Source organism: Ovis aries, chromosome 2 (genome assembly GCF_016772045.2).
Source record: "Ovis aries strain OAR_USU_Benz2616 breed Rambouillet chromosome 2, ARS-UI_Ramb_v3.0, whole genome shotgun sequence".
Lineage (NCBI taxonomy): Eukaryota > Metazoa > Chordata > Mammalia > Artiodactyla > Bovidae > Ovis > Ovis aries.
The window spans coordinates 236331706-236355151 of NC_056055.1; the positions used below are offsets into that span (position 1 = coordinate 236331706).

Here is a 23446-nt window from a genome sequence, read left to right on the forward strand (position 1 = left end):
TTTGTGAAAGAATTTTAGTTAGATTTAACATGTTTTGAAGGATTTTAAAAATCCTCAAGTTAAGGATGATTAGTGATTTATTGTTTCAGTAAGCAGTGAGACATTGGGTGGAATTGGGGTGGTGGTGGTTCAAATTGGCAGGGCATATATCCCAACATGAAGGGTATAGAGTAATTGAATTGGAATGATGTTAGATCACACTTAATTCAATATTCAGAAGTAAGGGAGAAGTTTACATAGGCAATAGAAGTAGGAAATTCATTTTGTAGGCTTAATACTTCCCAAGTATAATATTAGCTATAATTCCTGGGGATTATTAGGAACCATGCTTATTCTAGAGAGTTAGATTTTAGAGTAGAGAAATGGAACTAAGAAATACAAAGTTGTGGTTGGGCTTTGGGTAGAAAGGAAAAAAAATGGGGTGGTGGGACACTGGGCATGATAAGACTGTCCTAAACTCTGTAACATAAATGTATGTCTGTCTCCCCCATTTGGCAAGACTTTCTGCAGTGTTCCTGCCTCTGTGTTGTCTGTTAATTAGATTGTAATGTCTTGAAAGGTCATGGATACTATTCCTGTTCTAATTAGCATCTAGTGTAGTCCGGTGTCCATGGTGGTTGCCCGCTATTATTAGTTGATGATGATTAGTGAAGCTGAAGCTATTTTTTAAACAGGGCCCAAGGGATGCAGACAGTGATGAAAACGACAAAGGTGAAAAGAAGAACAAGGGTACGTTTGATGGAGATAAGCTAGGAGATTTGAAGGAGGAGGGTGATGTGATGGACAAGACCAATGGTTTACCAGTGCAGAATGGGATTGACGCAGACGTCAAAGATTTTAGGTTTGTATGTTTTACACTTCTGATTTTTGAGTGGGGACTATGGGTTTTTGTTTTGATTTCATTTTATTTTGATTTTAGTTTTCTTTTTCCCTCTCTACGTGTCTTTTTAAAGAACTGGGACTAGTGTAGGCCATACCACAAAAATTGTATGAACTGTTAAGGTGAAACTTTTAAAGATCTGTCCATACCTGATGTTTTGCCCAAACAATAGACTTTCCATTTTTTTGGTGCTCTATAATTTGCAGAATGATTTCATAAAGATCAGTTCACTGATTCTCAAATTTCAAAATCACCTGGATGAGCACCTTGGGATTTCTCCCAAATCATTATCTTGGGAGAAATCATGGTTACTCAACGGAAGTGTGTCATATTACTCTGGCATATTAAGGAAGAGTGAAAAACAGTTGAGATCAGTTAAATATTATTTCACTTGAGACTCATAAGCTCCCTTTGAGGTAGGCAGGTATCGTTTTCTTCATTTTGAAGAACCAGAGATACAGCTCAAGTGACTTGTTCTTAATCATATTCCTTCCATGGAGGCCTCTCATTCCATCTCTGGTCATAATTGATTTGCAGGTTTTAACCCTGTAATTTTAATATGCACGGTATTAATGATACCATGTTTGTCTTCCACATTTGGCAAGTATTCTTTGTTACATGATGGTATGTGAGTTTTAATTTTTTTCTAAATTTTGACTAAGGATTTTTATCCTCAGTCACTGATGTCCAGTAGAGAATTTAATTTTTAATAATTTTAGTCTAAAGCTAATGTGTGTCTAAACACACACAACATCCTTTATCCTAATAATCTGCAAAGCCAAGATTAAAATATTGTGTGTGTGTGTTGGGGGGGTCATTCCTTTTAGAACAATGTTTAATTTGTTTAGTCTTCCTAAACTTAATTTTTGCATCTCATGGATGTAGAGAATTAGTCTTTGTAAGAAGTGAGTCACAGCATAAACCCTTACCTCAGGTCTTTAAGATGAGTTTGGGTATCCCTCCATCCTGAATCTCAAGCAGCTTGTGGTATTTGTTTTGTGGTATTTGACTCCAGGGCAGATGGTAGTAGTAGGGTGTGTGTGTGTGTGTGTTGAGGAACTACAAGAGCTTTAATTTGTACCAGCTGTAGGATTTCTTGTAGGCTAAGAATGTAGTCACAGGCTATATTTCCCTGACTAGAATATAATATTATTCAGTATTGATCTGAATTAGAATTAGATAGTTCTGCTGTCTTTTTGCATAGGGTGATCATCTGTCCTGGATTGCCCAGGACAGTATTTGTTTATACCTCTGTCCCAAGATATTTATTAATACTGCCCTTTTTCGCTCTTAGGAGTGTCCTGGTTCAGATGATAAATTACATCCTCATATTACTTTTAATTCTTAGAGTTGACTCCTTAGCAGGAGCTTATCCTAAAAAGTGAATTTATTTTGTACTGTTTTGTAATGGTTTGATTCTGGTTTCTTTGAAAGAAAAAAGGGGAGTCAGTTTTATCGTTGGCCAGTGGTACTTAGGAAATACAAAAATTTTTCACCTATTAAAAATTTTTTTTTGAATAGAATTATTCTCAGATGTGGAACTTTCCCTAGAAACTACTTTGTCTATTGACTGTTTAAAAGAATAGGATGTTGCTTTTGGGGGGCATGTTTTACTACCTGTATTTTACTACCTGGGAGTGATTTCCACCCCAGTTCATCCAGTGTTCCTCACATCTGGGCCCCTTGGTAAAAGAGATGGTAAATTAATAGCAGTTAATGTAAATTTTAAGGGGTGGGTTGTGGGAAGGCAAGCAATAGAAGAGTCGTTTTATAGGATGTAACGTGTAAGCACCATAAAGGGTCTCTGGTCATTTTTAAAAATAGTTTTAAATACTGTTGGTAATAAGCTGTGTTAAGGACATTGTCCTTAAACTTAGGTTGGTGTAGTGTCCCTCCCCACTTAAAATAAGGTTTAATGCCCTTTACTTTCTCTGTTTAGCCGTACCCCTGGTAATTGCCAGAACTCTGCTAATGAAGTGGATCTTCTGGGTCCAAACCAGAATGGTTCTGAGGGTTTAGCCCAGCTGACCAGCACCAATGGTGCCAAGCCTGTGGAGGATTTCTCCAACATGGAGTCCCAGAGTGTCCCCTTGGACCCCATGGAACATGTGGGCATGGAGCCTCTTCAGTTTGATTATTCAGGCACGCAGGTACCTGTGGACTCAGCAGCAGCAACTGTGGGACTTTTTGACTACAATTCTCAACAACAGGTACTGTGTGTGTCTCTGTCACTCTCTATGCTCTCCCTCCAGGCAGCAACATTATTCAAGTAACTGAAAACGGGGGGATGGGAGGAGGGTGGCAATATTTTAGGCTTTTGATGGCCAGTCCTTATTTACCCAACAGTGATGTGGATTATAAAGCCTTTGCATCTTCCCCTCCAGCATGATTCCCATGCTGAGGTTTGTTGGCAAGAGATCACCCTGCTCTGTGTAATTCCTTTGACTCCTCTCTTTTATCAGGGTCTGGGGAGGGGTGTGGTGGTGTTACCTCCTGTAACACAATCCTCTTGAATGTTAATCTCACTGAAGATTAATGTGATTATAATGCCTGTTGGTTTTTGTTTTTAAAATAGTAGACTCTGTTGTCTGCCACTGTCTGGAGTCCAGTGCCAGATGTCTTATTAGTCTTGTCTTTTAGTTAAGTGAGTTACTACAGGTAACAGACATATGTCATACCTTTCAAAAGAGTTAGAATGTGATTAGGGGAAAAACACAAATCACTCAAAATAAAATCTGCAGTGAAATTATTTGGCCCTTCTTTTATTTGCAAGTCCTTGAAGTATATTTTATGTGTGCCTCTGGTTTTGAAGGCAGTGTATGACTCTCTAGAGTTTACAGATTCTTTTTAAATTTTTTTCTTTTTTTAAGGAAAATTAGCCAAATTAATGAAAAGGGGGCAGGTAACTTCCTGTTCATGTTAAGTTCCACAAGTTCTCCTTTGTGGCCTCAAGCAATTTGATGGGCCATCCGTTTCTGATACTGCTTAGTTTTAGTCTGGAGCATACATATGAATTTCTAGGATTGAAAAGTTAAAATCTCATTTTGTAGTTTAGAAATTACATATCTATGGGGAAACTTGGCTTATGGTCTTTGTAGATCAAATTGTACCACACTGTCCCTTTAGTTGTCATAAATGGCTGATTTTAAGTGAATTTTGCTTGATAGATAGCTGGATAATACCATTAGCCACGTGAAGTTTCAGAAACAAACCCCTTGGAGGGGTGGTGTGATGTGCATTCATTCTGTGTTCATATCAGTTGGATATACTAGGTGTAATCAACAAAGTCTTTTTCTAGAGAGTGTGAACTAAGTGTGCACTGTTCTCCCTGTAGTTCCCAATACATAGGCTCACCTTTCCATGGAAATTTGACTTTCTGTGCTTTTTGTCTTACTTATTTTTTTAATTTTGCATTTTTTCCCCCCACAATGAATCCTCAAAATAGTAGTGTTGAATGAAGTCAGAAATTACTTCAGATGCTGAAGAAATACTCGACTTAAAGATATTTTGTGGCATATCAGCAAACATAGGGACGCACTATTACTATGTAGACTTCAACTTGTCCAGTTTAGAATATTAATGTAGTAATTTCTCTATCAAAATTGAGGTATGTTACTTGTAGGCTGTTTCTAATCAAGTTCCTATAACCTAGTTATCTCAAAAAATTTTATCTGAATTCTTTCTTTTATTGTCTCATCAAACTGCCCCTGGCAACCCTTAGATCTGCAGCCATTTTTGGTTCTTAGCTTCCATTCCAATCTAACCCAGTCTGACTCTTGGCTTGTTATTTAAGAAGTGTTTATCTCCAACCTCTTATGAATGACAATCTGATTCTCTTGTCATTTAATTGTTATCTTGTAATTAAAGTTGGGATTCACTTTTGATTTACTGAACTTGGGTTTCAGAGTAATTCTACCAATTTTTGAGGAGACTGGATAATTATTAGAACTTGAGCAGAAATGTACTTTTGCATGCCCGCAAATAGTTCACACAATTACATCAAAGACGCCACCTGCTCAGACTTATAAAACCTGGAGTGCCTTCACCATGGATCACATTTCAGCAGTTTTTGGAAGCGAATGCCATTATTTTGCAAGTTAAGCTGTTGTTGAATTCTGCCTTCCCATGCATGTCTTGGTTGCTATAATATAGGGTCATTGTTACACAGTTACGCCATCATCATAGGATGTGATTATTGTTATTTTGTCCCATGGGCTCATAATTCTTGCTATTTTGAGTAGATGGCTGTACACATTCTTATACCGGGTGTACTGATAGCATGCCTACAAATCATTGACCCAAGACTCTTTAGGACCCTTAACTTCCCAAAGGCTGCTGCATAAAAGCCAATAGTTAATAAGATGGAAGAACCCTTTCTCTACTGGAAATTGGTGTTTGTTCCTATACTTTATCCTTCGAATCCCTTTTTACCCTTTTGCTTTTCATTAGATTTTATTCCTTTTTCCATTTCTAATAGTTAAAATGTTTCTCATTCTTCAAGGTCCAGTGCTGTGTCCCCCCCCCCCTTTTTTTTTGGTTACCTTTCTTGATCTCTAAATCAAAAAGTAGTCATTTCTGTCTCTATAGTGCCTTGTGCTTCCTCTAAGAGAAAGAATCATGGTGTCTCCTTGTCTGATAATCCTCTGCTAGATGGTAATCACCTAGAGGGTAAGATGGGGTCTTGATCTCTCTGTGTCCTCTGCTTTCGCTTTGATGGACCAAGTTTTCAGGGAACCTTTTCCACACCCCTGTTAAATTATCTCAGAACATCCCCTGTGTTTAATATACTTCACCAAGCTAAGATTGAAAGCTAGCCTTGGGAGAAGTCTGGAGGCCACTCTTTGAGGTCTTGCATGTATTCTAATGTGTGAGTCCTTTAGGTCTAGCCCACTAGATTGTTTATCGTAGATGAATAATGGGACCTTTTTAATAGCTGGGAAATTTATTTCCTGAATCAGTATTGAACCCTTTTATTGTCACAGCCCTCTTTTGCCATCTGATTAAAAGCCATAGTCCTCACATCAAAAAACATCCATGATTCTTTTGAGACTCAGTTTTGTGCATAACGTGAGGGAGATCACAGGTCTGTGGATTGCAGATTATAACCATCTGTTCTTATTTTTTGTTGTTGCCTGTAGTCAGGCATGTCTCTCATGAACGGAACAGACTCCCCCCAACCCCATGGTTCTCAGTTTGGTTATTGTGGCTCATTTGGTCATTTAGATAGTGTAAGGAAATTCTTGATGACACGTGATGAGACTATTTATGCCCGCATCCTAGGGAGAGCATGCTGTTTGCTGGGCAAGGAAGGACTTACAGAATAGATAGATCTTGAGCTGTGCTTTGCAAGACTTATTTATACCAGGAAAAGAATGAAAACTCCAGTGGAGAAAATAGTAAACTAAGAGCTTAAAATTAGACATTAACATACGTGTTCAATAGATAAATAGAAATAGTCACCCTGGATGGTAGTTGAGGTTGAAAAAAGTGACTTGTGCGGTTACATAGATAGTGTTGTGAGTCTTACCGACTTCGCTGTGCTGTCGTACAGGCATTAACAAGGCATTTTAAGAAGTGATGACTGAATTAACATGATTTTTTTTTTTGTGCAGTGTTAGCTTAGAAGCAGTTTTATACATTCTTTTGTCCATATTAGTCAGTTAACTATTGACTGTTGTATCCTTGCAGGGACTTTAGGTTTTGTCCGTAATGAACAGAGCTAATGTTCATAATAAGACTGTCTTACAGTATATAAAACAGTTATGAAACAGTTGAGCGACTAAGTGTTAAATTGATTGGTCAAGAATCCTTATCAGACCAGGGGAAGGCTCATTGAGGACCAAGTTTGTATAGACCTAACTTGAATGAGAGATGGAATGTATATTCCTGCAGTTAAGAGAACAGAGTGATGGAGATGGAAATGACGATGGTGTGGTCATAGGTTAGTAAGAGTAGAAAGTACACATAAAAGGAAAACAGAAATAGATGGATTTGGTCACAGGCATTGAGAGCCAGGACTGAGTACAGACAATATTAATGATTGTGAGGACTGAACTACACATCTAGTTTAGCACGTATTTTTCTATACATTTTGCTCTTTTATCATGGCTTTCTTAAATGGGCATCAAATTTTTTTTTTTTAAGTTGGGAGTTTTGGAGTTAATTTGCTATAATTGGTAGGGTATGTTGATAATTTTATGAGTGGATCTGGTTTGATAATTGACAAAATAAATCCTTCTTGTGTCCTATTTCATTTCATTTGGGGTAATAAGTTGGTTTCATAAGACTGTTAATATCAGCGTGTATTTAGATACGTAATATAGAGCATCCTGAAAATACAGGGAAAGTATTTTTCATTTAGTTCATTAGACTATCTTTAGGAATACTTTGGTTTCGGATAACTAAGCTACTTATCTAATCACTGTAAACCATCATCTTAACCTAAGATGTATTTATAGCAGGGATTCCCTTTATGATGCCCTGAACCCCTTGGCAGTTAGGTAAGATCTCAGACTGAATTCTTAGAATACTGTCTTAAAATGTGTAGTGTAAGTATGATTACAAAAGAAGCCAATTATGTAAAAATAGCTGTAACAGTATTTAACAGCAAATTGAGTGATGAGTGTTTGCTTCTTTTTCATATGATGCATGAGATTAGGTAGTTGTACTGGCCATGATGGTGAGCATAAACAAGATTGTGAGATATCTAGCAGTTGTAAAGTAACATGAAAATACATGATTGCTATTTGTGATCGAATCACAGAAGTGTGGCTAAATTTAATGTGGTTTGTTGCCTATAATAATAATTGAAGGACATGCTAAATTTCATGACAGTAATTTTACCTGCCTCAGGTACAAAGGTCTGGGGTTAGGAACCTTTAATTTAGGGTGGTTTGAAATGCTCATTGATACCGGACTTTCTCCTCATTGTCTTCTCTTCAGTCCTGGGAAACACAGTGCAGAGTTCATATGTAATGTGTTCATACTGTTTTGAGTTATGATGCTTGCATAGTAAATAGCCATGAAATTACCTCTGTTCATCTAAATATATTCTAGAAAATTATTGCTAGGCTTCATTTTATTACAACCTAGTAACAGAAACCACAGACAAGATTAAGTTGATAATCAGGTGGGTTAATCTGGTTAATTGTTGATGTTCTTTATTTTAGGGTTCAGTTAGTGTAAAAATAGGTTAATAATGTGGCATGCGTTACAAAATTGCGTACTGATGTACTGAAACTCTAATCTGTTAGGCATGAATTTTTAACAAAGCAATACTCTTAAAGCCTTAGTCAGATGGCAGAGGAAGTTGGCATGCATTCTTTTTAATGTGTGGTAGTGATTTAAATGTCATTCTTATGAGACTGAGTTTGCCTAGTTTTAATATAGGTATTGAAAATTCTTGGCTTTCTTCAGTTTATGAATGAGTTTATGCATCATGTGTATAGTCACTGTTGAAATGCTGACTTTAGCTAGCAGTTAGGTCATTTGAAACACAGCTTTATTGTTCTTTGACTTTGATGAAATTTTAGAATGTGATTTTTCTCTAAAGATAATAATTTGCTTGATGGAAGGCTGTATTTTGTTTTCCTAACTTATTTAGAAGTCATTTATTTTGAAATCAGATTCTTCATCTGCTAAAGAAATGTGAATTTTTTAAGTTTGGCAGCATAGTTTGTATGTACCTGTTACACTAAAAATCATTATAATTATGTGTTAACTATTGCCTCTGTTCAGATAACCCGATCAAAAATGAACTTTGATCTAGAGGCTATAGACAGTAGCAATTTTCAAAAATTTCATATACTGAGGACTAGCTCCAGAATATAATTTTTTCTTTAAAATTTATAGCCCCACTATTGATGTAATACTCTTAAGTGTTTAAAAGGCTTTTCTCCGTGAATTCTGGCAATAGCCTTGTCAGGTAGGGCAGCCATTTTTATAGATAAGAAAATTAAGACATCGAGAAGCTCAGAGACTTCCTGAAGATCTTAAAACCTATGCAGACACCTTTGTTTCAGTTCCTAGCTCCTCGCGTTTTGCTTTGGGCCTAGTTCTAGAAACATAAAACTCTGTGTGGAGCTGTCTTACCTTCAGATTTAACTGCATTCGTAGTTTTTTTTTTTAGCATGGTATATGTTTTAAAATTACTTACCAACAACAAAAACAAAAAAGGTTTTCTTTCCTCTTTGTGACCCAGAGCAGGTGGTGCTCATGAACTTAGCAGGACTTTGACTTTAACACTGCTCTGAAGTTTTCTTCTTTTTTTTGGCCTATTTTATATACTTTTTAACATTTAATTTTTGAGTAGGTAGAAGTATTCACATGGTTCAGAAAATAAAAACAATGTAAAAAGATACACAGTTGTTATTCTTCCTCCCACTCCTGCTTTCATCCTTTTTAACACTTTTGTTTGTTGTGTTTGCTATTAGCATTTTAATTTTTTTACTATACGATGTTGTGGTGTCTGCCTTATATCATCACAAATAGGTCATCGTTTTATATATATAGATATAGATATATATCTCCCCTCCCTGTTGAGTACCCCCGTCCCCCCATTCCACCCCTCTAGGTCGTCACAGAGCTCCGGGCTAGGCTTCCTGTGTTATACAACAGCTTCCCAGTAGTTACCTGTTCTACACATGACAGTGTATATATGTCAGTGCCACCTGCCTCGGAAGAGTCTCGCCTTCTGCTTGCTTTGTCCCTTCCCGGACTGCCTTGCTATTTGATTCGCTATTAGAGGTGGCCCACAGAAGGGCTGTGTCTGTGTTTGGGGGTGTTCTCATTCATCAGAAACAGTATCACATAGAGAGGACTTCTGTGTGTATTGGTTTTAATAGTTAGCAAACAACCTTATGAGTTAGACAGATCTTTATTGTCCCTCTTTAGAGAGAGGAAGAGAGTGAGGCACAAAGTGACTTTCCTTCCCAGTGTCCCGCACACAGGGCCAGTGGTGGACCTGAGATGCCAGTCTAGGTTTTCTGGCCCCAGAGTCTGTGCTTATCCGCTCTCCACTAGGCATGTTGCCTTAAACTCGTAAGAAGTCAGGCCTGGCAGTACATTTTATTTTGAGGTGAGAAAGGGACAGAGTTTAGCACTTTGCCCAATGCTAAACAATGCATTTGTATATGTTATTTAGGATCCTCTGGAGCCTATCACTTGCCAGTTACCCAGTTTTGTTTTTTAATAACCTATATTTCCAGTTACTATTGGACTGTTTACATGAGAGAATGTGCCAGAATTGCTGTAATTTATGCTATGACCAAATCTGTCTGCTGTTGATGTATAGTTTACTTATGTTTAATTGTTTACTGCAGAATGCACTCAAAATAATTCCTTCTTTGTCACAATCATGGACACATTAATCAACTCTCAAACATAGGATATAATGGGAGCAGTTATAGGGCCTATATGTTTCTAGTTAAAATTATTAATTAGTCCTGATGTTCAGTGTGGTAACACAGTAGTGAGAACCCCAAACTAATGTTACGTGGAGTGGTTACTTTTATTCATACACTGTGTGTGTGTGTGTATATGTATATATATATACATATATGTATATTTACAGATACAGTACATGCCTGTAATGTTACATGAAATGTTAAAAACATACGAAGTGAAGTTAAATCATATTGGAATGGTGTTAAAGTACTGCTTTTGGTTAGTAAGTCAAGATAACCTCAAGAGTTACATTTTGAACACAGTATCCTTATTCTCCTAGCTTCATGTCACAGAGCCTAGCTAATAGTGCTCAAAAAAATATTTGTTGAGTGAAATGAGTTATTTTATTTGCAGCAGGGCCAAGAAAGGTAGAGGGAAGAGGCTAGCATGAGCATTGTCTGAGATGTTAAATATTTCAAAATGTTTTAGGCTAGGAAAATTCCAGAGACCCATTGAATAGATAGTAGATACCTAGTGGAACTAGGAGGTGTTTTTAGTCTTGGAAAAAATTTTGAACAACTTTCTACTATTTTACTTGTTTTCTGCCTCCTGGATGCTCCTCTTGCAGGGAGGGGTTTGGGGAGAGCTGTTGGTAGGAGGAATAGAGGCACTCTCCTTCAGGTGAAACCAAACCAACTTGGCGATGATCACAAGGTTGTAGTTACCAAATAGTACTGGTTGGCTCCCTTCCTGGAGTGAACAGTTGTTTTGATATGTTTCCCAGTAGAGTCCTGTATTTCTTTTGAATGCTTGACATTTAACCAGTGCTTATGAAGTAGAGCTGTTTTTTTACCAGCATTATAATGAAGTTTTTCTTTTCTTTAACCTTTGAAAATTAAAAAAAAAAACACAAAAAACAAAACAAACTATATACAGCATTTTTGAAACCTGTACTACATGGTTACTTTTGACATTCATACTGTGAAAGCAGAGACTTATTTTACTCTGGTCTTTAGAAAGATAAATATATATATTCAGAGAGAACAGGTGAAGTTGGTCAGTATGTTCAGAATATTCACCTTTAAAAAATTTTTTTAAATCAGTCTGTTTTTATACTTGAGGCACAGAAGTAACCAGATCATAACAATCAGGTTCACCACAACTGAATCAAAGTTCAGTTGTGACAGTAATTAAACTGAGTTGTCAGAATGACATTATCACCTGCTGTCCAAAACAGGTTTCTTCATGAAGACATCCGTGGTTCAAGATCCACGGTATGTTATATATCATCCAGTGATGTTAGCCTAACCACTGAAAAGTCCTGTAGAAAGAGGAGGTAGGTTGAAGGTCTTTTGTAGGGAAGTCCCATCAGTAAATTCTCCCAGTCTGATTTCAGTAAATAAAGAAGTCTTCAGGATATACCTCCTTGGAAGGAGGCATATCAGGGCAATCCAGAATCAGGTATCCCCTTTCTTTGTACCAGTATTATTCCTATTAAACTGTATGAACGTTTTGTTTAGTGTTGTAAACTTAGTTCCTTGCACAGTGCCTATCAGGTTTTGATTCAAAAATAATTGTAAACTCAATGATTGACTTTGTAATAAGAGAGAATCTTAGGATATTCTTATTGTGAAGACCTTTGAATTCCTTTCCTTTTGTTGGAAACTAAGCTCATAATCCAAGTTTTGTTAGTAGCAGCTATACTTCTTTCTGTTGTTTTATTTCTCACATGTAAAAGGATTGGTATCCTAGGAAATTCGGGAGCCCCTGAAAGTTGCACATTGTCCAGTTTACCCGTTTTTATAAACTACTAGTTGAGGGAGGTATTCAGTATTTTCCCCAGAAGAGACAGCCAGGGGATGAAATGAAAACTTTCCATTTTCCTGTCTAAAATGTGAGTAGGTGATAATTATTTCAGAGTGTTTGTGGAGTTCTCAAAAGAACTGAAGGGAGATGACAGCACTCGGTGCCGTGAGGTAAGTCATTTGTAGTATATTTGTTTAGTTTCTGCCTTGCTCTGGATCAGGCAGTGCCCTCAGACCTGAAACAGCTGTTAGGGCATTTGTATGTATGTTTATGGCTCAGGGCACAGATAACCTGTGAAGTAAGTAGTCAGCACATGGGGACTGGGCTCGCCAAGTTGAGCCAGAGCAGTAGAGGGAGAACAGAAGTATGAAGCATCCTAGATACCAAGGGAATGGAGCAGAGCATGAGAACATTCTTGTTAAAAGCATCGTGTCTGAATGAGAGTTTATGGAAACTTTATTCAGAGAGGCTTTAAAATTCCTTCATGAGACTGGTTCTCTAACCTCATCATGCCCTTTTCTTCCCTCAGCTGTTCCAAAGACCCAATGCGCTTGCTGTCCAGCAGTTGACAGCCGCTCAGCAGCAGCAGTATGCGCTGGCAGCCGCACATCAACCCCACATTGGTAAGTCCTTGAGCCGGAAGCTCCCTCGTAGGGGTGGCCCCATCTCAGGACAGTGGCTGCTGTGGAACCCAGCTAGTGTGGACTGATTGTGAAGGTCCTGACAGACCTTAGAGTAAACGGCCTCTAACTCTCATCCAGTTGTTTTTAGCCACCCTCTTATTTTTCTAGATCTAACTCATAAGATTTCTTAGTATCCAGTTATTGCTCTGCCAGCTGTTTCAGGATTTAAAGTATTTGCTGTATTAGTGACTAGCATCAGCTCTTTTGGTAGATTTGGATGAACTTAAATAACAATTTTGTGCTTGTTGGGCATGTATAGACTATGGATGTCTCAACATCACATCTTATTAAGTGGCAAGTAGTACTTGTAAACCTATTTTCCAAGTAGCATGTGTTGAAAAATTTAAAAAGTTTTATCATAATCACTGGTTTTTAAAGTTGCTCTGTACCTGTTTTACTTGTTAATGTCTTGATATTAACATCTTTTTTATCTGATGGAACATATTTTTGTCTTATTGCTGACACTGCCCCCCCCCCCCGCCGCGGGGCCCCCCCCACAGCCTTTTTGGGGTCTCTTCAAAATAGTGCTGTACAAATAGAAATTTTATAAAGGGGGGTGGTTAAAATGACATGACTGAATAGATAGAAAATCACTCCTCATGGATTGTGAAATGCTGTGGAAGAAAAGACTTGCTTCTAGCCTAGTTATGCAGGTGGCCCTTGAACAACATGGGATTAAGCCGTGCAGGTCCACTTATATATGAATTTTTTTCAATAAATATGGTCTACAGTACTACTTGATCCTTGGTTGGATCGTTGGTGCTGAAGTGTGACTATGGAGGCTGATTTTAAAGTTATACACGAATTTTTGGCTGTGTAGGTGTCTGCACCCCTCTCCCCTGTGTTGTCAAAGGGTCATCTATATTAAGTCTAGACATAAAAACCTTTGCCTGGGTCTGATTTAATTTATACTTACAGATAGTCATCTTTATAAATAGGCATACATTTTCTTTGAGGAGAACTGGAAAATTGTTTAAAATGGAAATAAATGCGTCCCTCCATCCCATTACAAATTGTTTTAAATCACTTTATTTTAACCTATTATAATTTCACTAGTCTTTTAGAAATTGTGCTGAATTTAAAACTGCTTAGTAGTTTTAATTGTAATCTTTAGCAGAGGTTATTAAAAAAAGATGATAGATGGATGTCACCGTAATCTTTAGTACAGGTATTATCTTTTTGAAAGTCCATTTTACTCAAGCTGTTGTAGCTTTTCTTTTTCCTCCTCCCCACGGAATGGTTAACCATACTGTGTAGGAGTTTGGTAGGTTTGTTTTAGTCAAGTTTGTTTTTACTGACAGGTATGTTTTCAGCAGGTTTAGCTCCCGCTGCGTTCGTCCCCAACCCATATATCATCAGTGCTGCACCCCCAGGGACGGACCCCTACACAGCTGGATTGGCTGCAGCAGCGACACTAGGTGAGATGTTTTGCCACATGAGGGATTTTCTCACCTGCTAAAAAAAGTCCCTTTGATGGGCATTCATTTTTTTATACTCTTACAAATCCACGTTTCCAGTGGATATTTCTCTCCTGATTTCCAGGACCATCTATCTGCCAGCTAACTATCTCTGCCCACCTATAACCTCAGACTTGAACATATTTAAAAATGAGGTTAATCTGCTACCTCCTGTCTTTTTTCTTTGGCTTGGTGCAAATGCTTTTGGGCCACTTGTCTCCAACATTTTTGGCATCAGGGACCAGTTTCGTGGAAGACAGTTTTTCCATAGATGATGAGGGGTAGGGGCTGGGTGGTGGGTTGAGTGTTCAGGCTGTAATGCAAGCGATGGTGACTGGCAGATGAAGCTTGGCTCACTTGCCTTCTGCTCACCTCCTGCTGTGTGGCCTAGTGCCTAACAGACTGCAGGCTGGGAGTTGGGAACCTCTGCTCTAGGCCACTTCCTTTTAAAATGAATTAATTCATTTACAGTGTTGTGTTACTGTATAGATATTTTTGCTTCACTGAGTCACCAGTTGCTCATATATATTTCGGGAGTTTCTCCCCTTGCTTCTATCTTCCTACTATGGCAGATCCTTTAATCTTTACCTAGACTTTTACAGCTGTTCTCTCTTATATTTTACCAGCTTTCTTCCTTTTTCTCCCTCGTTCACCCACCTAGATTGTTTGAGAAAACAGTCTCAAACACAAATCTTGCTATGTCACCCTTCTACTTAAATTGTTTATTTTGATTTCTGTCTTAACCTACCTAATATAGTATACTGCAGGTAACGTCAGCATGGCTGATCATTCCAAATTACTTGGGTGGTGATGGTGGATTGTTCCTTGATATTAGTACTTGAAAGGAGCTACCATGACATTCTGAGGATTGGGACCCACTATGTGTAGCAGTCTTTCCATGACTATACGAGCATCTCCACGTGTACCACTTCTACCCGGCGGGCGCCCCCCTGCCCTCCCCGGGCCTCATACTGTACATTCTAGCAGTGTTAAGTTGATCTTGGTTTGCTGCACACACCGCACTGGTTTAGGCCTCTGTGTCTTTGGACATTATGGTTTCCTTAGTCCTCTAGAGTAAACTCTTTCCCCATACTTTGCCTGGGAAGCTTCTTAGCTGGTACTGTCACCTCTAGAAAGCTTCCTTTGTTAACCTGTCCTTACTCTTTCTCTTATCACTTTGTATTTATTTGCTTGTGTATGTAAACATGACTGTCCCTTTTGTTTATTTTTATTTTCATTTCTATTGCTTTGGAAGCCTGACCTAAGAAAACATTGGTATGATTTATGTCAGAATGTTTTGCCTATGTTCTCTTCTAGGAGTTTTATGGTGTCATATCTTAAGTCTTTAAGACATTTTGTACAGTCTGAGAATGTGCTCTAAATTCATTTATTTTCATGTGGCTGTTCAATTTTTCCTGGCACTGTTTGGCGAAGAGACTGTCCTTTTTCCATTGTATATTTTTGCCTCCTTTGTCAAAGACTAATTGACTGTAGGTGTGTGGGTTTATTTTTAGGTTCTCCCTTCTGTTCCACTGGTGTCTGTATGTCTGTTTTTGTGCCAGTACCATGCAGTTTTGATTACTGTAGCCTTAGTATTGTCTGAAATCTGGCAGGATTGTGCCTCCTGCTTGGTTCTTTTTCTCAGAATTGTTTTGGCAATTTTGGGTCTTTTCTGGTTCCATATAAATTTTAGGGTTATTTGTTCCAGGTCTGTGAAAAATGTCATGGGTAATTTGATATGAATGACATTAATTCTGTAGATTGCTTATGTAGTAGAGATCACATAATTTAAATGTTACAGAGTTGAGATTTAAGTCACATCTAGCTCAAAGCCTATGCATGTACTTCACTGTCATATAGTGTCCATGTTGTCTTGAATGATCTTTTTTGTACTTTCTTTCCTTTGCTAACTTTCCTTGACTAACTTACCATGTTATTTGAAACAAAGAACCAGTCTTAGAGATGACAAAAGTTGTCCTCACTGAGATCATAGCATGATGAGAATCTTGCTTTTGTACTTATCATCTGAGCCAAACTGAAAATGAATTAAGTGCTTTCACACAGAGCAGAAATGTTAACTAAACTGTTATAAACTAAAACTGCATATTCTTGTGGAATGTTAATCCACAGAAATTGAAACAGGCATCCTGAGGGAATCAAGCTCAATTAATGATGCACCCTGAGCCAAACATGCCCACATGTTTAAAATTTTTAACTTATTTGCTTATTATTAAAAAATAACTCATACTGTGGCATAGCCTTCCTAAACAGCACCTTCATTTTGCACCATTTTGGACTGTGGTTGACCTTGGGCATCTTTATAAACAGAGTCTTGATCTTGTCTGAGACTATAGATACAGAAAATGTCAAATTAGAAATGTCAGAGTTCAAAAGAAATGTCATAGTAATATTGGACAGTAATATAATTTGACTTATTTGTGTTTTAGAATTTAATGGAGAAGCAAAAACATGAACCAATTTATTTTGACTTAATGAAGTACGTATTTCTACAGGATTGGCTACTATGTCAGAATGGATGTATTTGAAACAGGTCTATGGAATTTCACTGAAAAGTGCAGTTATTATTTAATCAAATTGCAAATATTTGAAACTGTGCTTTAACTAGGAAAATTCTCATTAGCTATGTGTTCCCGCACATTTGAGATGCTAGCTTTGTGCCCTTGTCTTGGTTGACAAATGAGCCTTGATGTTTCTTGCCACCAGCTTCAGAGAATTCTGTGGTTTAGATTTCTGCCCCACCCAGGTTGCTGTCCGCATAGCTCTGTTAACTTCCCTCTTGCTTGTTCTGTTTGGCAGAGACTGCAGTAGCTTGTTGCCAAAGAGGTTAAAACAGAATGCTCAGTTTTGTATAGAATACTCAGGTCTGCGAGAAGTCGAGGTGTTTTTTTTTGTTGTTCATTTCCGTTTGTTTTCAGCTTTGAAAACAAAAATTTCACATTCCAATATCTAAATGTAGTTGTGTTGCATGCTTTTTGTGACATTAAAAATAGAGATGGGAAAAACAAGCCTCTTCAAATTTGAGCCGTGGAAGTTCAGTGGCGTTTCTGGGCTTTGTTGTCAGATAACTGATGGATTTTCATGCTTCTGGAGTTAACGAAGCACCAAGATCCCTGTCCCCATCAGTCACTTCAGGTGCCATCCTTAGACTGAAAGCAGGGTGCAGCTTCATCTTTTGCTGTGTTCCATCACTCTAAGCATACAGACTTTCCATTTCCCTTTTAGCAGCAAACTTTGTCTATATCTATCCTATATAGATTTTTTCTTTCTCAGTGGAAAACATACCTTTGCCTTCTTGACCAAGGCCAGTTCCTCCATCTGTTCTTCGTTTCTTCCAGCTTCTATCATTTATACTCCCTTTCAGTATCTCCAATGCTGGTCCTTACCCAGCTTCTTTCTCTAAGCCTGGAGTACATTGCTGATGTTAGGAGACTTTGGTGTGGGAATCACATATAATTTCTGTTTTTTAAAAATAGAATTCATGATTAGCTAGAATGAATCAATATATTAATATTTTACAGTAGTGTCTGCTGAATCAAGTATAGTCTTTGGAAACTCTGATTGTTAGTAACTAAATTTTTCTTACCTTTCTCTTGCTATTTTTAGGCCCGGCTGTGGTCCCTCCCCAGTATTACGGAGTTACTCCCTGGGGAGTCTACCCTGCCAGTCTTTTCCAGCAGCAAGCCGCCGCTGCTGCTGCAGCAACAAATTCTGCTAATCAGCAGACCACCCCACAGGCTCAGCAAGGGCAGCAGCAGGTAAAAGTGAACAAAACTTACCCCACCTAAGTGTGAATACTAGTTATTGTATATAATTAAAGGGTAATGTTGTTCCTGATAGAGAAACTGTACGTGGTGAATGAGTGAGTTGCGTGGTGTATGAGTTCAGACAGACTCGCCTGTGCTTTACCGAATGCCTTTTATGTACCTGTTCTTTGGTCAGCGTGACGAAGTGAGGTCATGGTATGACATCCCACGGGATACTGCTTAAGAGGATTTTCCAGTTTAGTGATGGTGAAATTTTCTTGCTTTGATGCTTTGGTTACATTCTAAGCACCATTCTCAGAACACTTCTGGCTCTCTCTTTAAGTAGTTTGCTACCAAAGGGAAGGTACTAGTTCTTCAGATTGCTTATTTATGGCATCAGTTTTATGAAAAAAAAAAAAAAAAATTTAAAGTATAGTTTTTTTTACAGTATTGTATTAGTTTCAGGTGTACATGAAAGTGATTCAGTTATACATACATATATACACATATGCATATATATTTCTCACATTCTTTTTCATTATAGGTTATTACATGATACTGAATATAGTTACCTGTGTTATCAGTAGGTCCTTGATTATCTGTTTTATGTGTAGTAACATCTACTGAATTGGACATAAATCTTAAACCTATTAATATCTTTTTAAATTTAGAGTAAGCTTTTTAACCCGAAGAAGGCAATGGCAGCCCACTCCAGTACTCTTGCCTGGAAAATTCCATGGACAGAGGAGCCTGGTAGGCTGCAGTCCATGGGGTTGCGAAGAGTCGGACATGGCTGAGTGACTTCACTTTCACTTTTCACTTTTATGCATTGGAGAAGGAAATGGCAACCCACTCCAGTGTTCTTACCTGGAGAATCTCTAGTGGGCTGCCGTCTATGAGGTCACACAGAGTCGGACACGACTGAAGTGACTTAGCAGCAAGCTTTTTAACCAAGATGAGAAAAGGAATAGTTAATTGCAAAACTAAGTGTCTTTTAAATTAGGCTATTTTCTCTTGCTTGCTAGAATAATACCTACCTATTTATTTCTGAAAGTTGTGAATTGAATTACTTGAAGGGAAAAATAAATCCCTTAAATCTTTGTGTCAGAAAAAAAACAGTATAAATGTTTGGTATCTGTCATTCTAGTCTTACTATTTAATTAATTTCTTATAAAATTGGGATTATGCTGTCCACACAACTTTGCATCTTGTTATTATACTCTTCTGTATTATTTATTGTTTTTAAATCCGTCGAAGAGTGCCTCATTCTTTATTTTGACCAGTCCATTATTATTTGTTATATTTATGTAACTGCTGCTATAACTTAGTAATATTTTGGTGTTATAAATAAGCTTAATATCCTTTGCATAAATCCTTGATTATTTCCATGGTATAATGTCCTGGAAATGGAAATTTTTTTGAGCAAATAAAACGAGCATTTAGGCTTTTGATAAGCATCATCAAATTAAAGCTTTTTTTTTTTTTCATTTTGAGGAAAAACACCATGCTCATATATGTACATATGTTAATGATCCAAATAAGAATCGTTTGGTTTTTATCATTCTCACTAATAAAGTGTGTAATTTCTTAGATTTCACAGGTTGATAGAAAAACCAGGTCTTGAAATTCTAGCTAGTTTTGTCTGGCTCAGTATTTTTTCAGTTAGATGACTTTTTGGAAGTTAATGTGTGGTTTTCTTTACAGTAGGTACACTTCTAGTACCACGTGCAGATGAATTTCTTAATAGCTACTCTTTGTGGAAACTTGGTACTTATCAGGTGATGATCTTTGTGTTTTAAATGGCTGCCAGATCCTGGATTTGGATGACTGAAGTAATAGCTATGTTTTCAGATCAGCTCGAATAGACTGACTAAGAAAAATAGTAATAAGTACATCTTACTGAAAGCTTTTTGTTTAAAGCTAAGTGCTCTCTATATAGTTTCTTTCATTCTAATTCTAATAAGTAGATTACGTGACTTCCCAGCATAAGATTGAGGGAATGGAATTTCTGTGCCCAGGGTCACAACACGTATTAAATTGTCAAGATTTGAACACAAGTGTGTAAGTTCACAGTTTGTGCTATCTTCTGACCATATTGTGATATCTAGAGTGATAGAAAACCTGAGATCTGGTCTTTGTTCTACCACTAACTGGTTGCAACTAAGGCAAGTTGCATGACGTCTCTGAATATATCCTTAGCTATAAATTGAGCGTGACAGGTGCATTATTTCTGAGTTTTCTGTCACCAACAATAACAGACTCTACTGTGAAAAAGTTGTTATTCAAATTATCTTTTGACAAGTATCCATTTTTTCATTCCAGTGTCATTTTTGCCAATTTCTGACTTCAGATGTTTTAGAAAAATATGATTTTCCTGGTGAACTTCTTTGGTTGTAGTCATTTAAATGAGAGGTCATTTTAAAACTTTCAACCTTTTTGGCCTTTGCCTTTTATCAGAAAGCGTTTGTTACCTTCTAGATATGCTAACTCTTTTCCAAATCTAATTGCTGGAGTTGACCTCTTGGCTGCTCCATCCTTTTTCTGATTCCTTTTTCATTCTTTTCAAAGATTCCTTTGACACCTGATAAAAATGTTTTTTAAAATTTCAAAATATTTGGTGAAGAAAAAATTCTGGATATTAGGTGAACTCAGGCATGGTGGTAATCTTGGTGGTGGCATGATGCTGGGTGTTGTATCATGAGAGAAAAGTTTAGAATGCCGTCTGAAGCCTCTAGATGAGGGGAGACTATATAGATGATGATTCTACCAGGTATGATGAACTATAGAAGGATGAATGATTGTTAGAATATCTCTGTTGAGCATCTGCTTGCTTATTAAATTTTAATGCTGCATTTAAAATCACGACCTTTGAAAAGAAATTAGAATTTAATACTTTTTACATCATGAAAATAGTAAACTGACTCGTAGGATAGCATTTTACAAATAAATAGTCATTTTTGTTGATTTTATTTGATATGTAAAATGTTAATTGTGAAATTTTACATATTTGTTTCCCAGGCTTGACATTTCTTTATGAAATTAAAATATGAATATTGGGAGCTGACTTAAAAACTTGGTTTATCATCAAGGGTACCGCATCGATTTCTAGAGAGTTGACTGAAAGGATACACATTGCTCTCTTCATTGTAAAACAGAGCTCAGTGGTCTGGACTACCCCCTTCTTGTGACACCTTGTGCATTTCCCTGTCCTGTGACTTTATACACAGCTTCTAACAAAACATAAGCCTAATTCATTATGCCCTATGAAAAGGATGTTTTCATTTATTTTCCTTCTATTAAAATTAAAAAAATTTTTCAGCTATTAGTATTTGCCAAATCTCTGTAAATGCTGTTTACTTTTCCTTTCTGGATTGTTGGTGAGGCATCTCAGTCTTGGCCCAAACTCTTATCTGTGCAACTTCTCTTGAGTCTTTTGTCTATATAGAATGAAGCATTCCTTCTCTTATAAAGTCCACTAGAGTTCTTTCGGTCACAGATAAATTGCCTAATGTTTTGATAGGAATTAACTATTGATTACTGATTGTTTCCTGGTTACTAGGTTTAGTGCCTTGCAGACATTAATTCTAATACTTCTACAAATTTGCATGATCAGCTGTTACTCTTACTACTTCTGTGGATAAGGAAATGAGAAACTTTTGGTGGATTTAGTGTCTGTACATCTCTTTTTGCCAATATGGATAGTGTCTTTCATTTTAAATACTCATTTAATAAATATTTGATAGTAGTGTTTCTCTGTACATGGGCTCTTGATTACATGTGTAACTTTTATAAATAGCAAAGTGATAATGAAAATGATCTGATAAGAACTTCACCTTTGAAAACCTTGCAAAATGCATAAACTGGTAGTCTTAGCTTTGTTACTCAGTTTTGCATTTTTACTTACTGTCATGTATAGATCTTTTGAAATAGATTCTTAACAATGATTATCAGCATCTTACCTTTCATTAATTAAAGAAAAAGATCCTTTATCACAGTGGCAGAACAGGTATTCTCCACTGAAATGTCAGTGTTCTTGACTGATACTTACATTGATTTAGATTGCTGTCTGTGAAATTTATGAGGAAAAATGATGCCTTCTACAGTCAAATACGTTGATTTCATTTTGTTCTCATATTCCATAAAGAAAATACAACCTTTTTTATTGCTTGTTTATTTTATTGTTTTTAGTACAGATATTATAACTTGGTGATGTGGGTAAATTACTCCTGTTTATCATATCTAAACCTCTCATCCACTCTAGCATAATTTTTTTCACCCTTTTTTGATTATTATAGGGTTACTGTCTAGCTCCCATTTGTTGGAATAAAAACTCCAAGAAGACAGGAGCTTTGTGTGTCTTGCTCATTGCTTTATTCCTAATAACCTGCCAGATGTTAGGCATTAAGTATTTGATTAATGACTGAATTATAACTTTTAAATGGTTTTAACTCTTATAAAGGTAATATGTTTCTTAAACTAAAAGTGGTAGAATGAAATTTCACTATATGAAATGCTATTAATTGATTTTTTTTTTAATCCTAACATCCATGTCACATAAAAACATTATTGGAAAAATGGTTTACAATCATCAGTTTTTAAAGTTGATTTAACTTAAGCACGCGTTGGGTCTTAGATGTTTCCAGTGAAGAAAACGTTGATTTATTTCTGTCTCCCAGGTTCTCCGTGGAGGAGCCAGCCAGCGTCCTTTGACCCCAAATCAGAACCAGCAGGGACAGCAAGCCGATCCACTAGTGGCAGCTGCAGCAGTGAACTCTGCCCTTGCATTTGGACAAGGACTGGCTGCAGGCATGCCGGGTGAGGCTGCATTGCTGTCCCTCGTCACTCGAGGGGGAAAAAGTCTGCTTATTGGGGGGAGGTTCAGAGGAGAATGGCAGTACTTTGGACTTGCTTAGGCTTGTCATCATTTGGGGGCTGGCGAGGATGACATACACTTGCCCTCACTTAGACCATAGTTCGTTGATGAGCGCACCTAGTATTCTGAGCCAGTCATAATCTTACATGTTGGAAATATGTGAACCTCCACACATAGCTTAGATTAACCTGTTTTCCTTTGGTGGTAGTCTGTTTTCTCCCTCAGTGTTAAGAATGAAAGGAGTGGCCAGGTTGTATCAGCATCACTCCAAGGCTGATAATTGTGAACAGTATTATTAGGAAGACATTCCTAGTATTCTCTGATCATGTTCCCCTTACATTTCTAGAATTTCTCCCAAACAGTAGAGGTGCTTTGTAGCTGTCTACCTGTGATTGATATGTATGCTGAATACATGTTATTCTTAGCTTACTGTCTCCTTGTCTTATTCTTTGCATGGATTGCCTGTAGTTTGATGTTTTGCCTTTTAAACAAGTCCTTCTGAGACCTCAGTATAAGTTTATGGATTCTTATTGACCCTGGCATATAGTTAGATCAGCTTGTCTATTTATGAATTCACTGAGTAACTTGAACTTAGATCA

General features: G+C 37.2%; 1 protein-coding gene and 1 non-coding gene across 51 annotated transcripts in view; both read left to right on the forward strand.

Moving 5' to 3' along the window:
- Positions 1-23446, forward strand: part of PUM1 (pumilio RNA binding family member 1) — a 123919-nt gene that overhangs the window by 64615 nt on the left and 35858 nt on the right. For 25 of the 50 annotated variants that reach the window (XM_012150074.3, XM_012150093.3, XM_060410572.1 and 22 more), the window contains 6 exons: positions 675-841; positions 2820-3090; positions 12600-12693; positions 14067-14171; positions 17835-17986; positions 22651-22789. In XM_012150074.3, the coding sequence (XP_012005464.2) occupies positions 675-841; positions 2820-3090; positions 12600-12693; positions 14067-14171; positions 17835-17986; positions 22651-22789 (928 nt within the window). The remainder of the gene's footprint in view (positions 1-674; positions 842-2819; positions 3091-12599; positions 12694-14066; positions 14172-17834; positions 17987-22650; positions 22790-23446) is intronic. The other 25 variants (XM_012150078.3, XM_004005047.4, XM_060410573.1 and 22 more) reach the window with 1 other exon arrangement.
- On the forward strand, positions 22906-22982 carry LOC114113386 (small nucleolar RNA SNORD103/SNORD85). Its single transcript, XR_003588423.1, has one exon. It is a non-coding gene; the product is annotated as a small nucleolar RNA SNORD103/SNORD85 (small nucleolar RNA).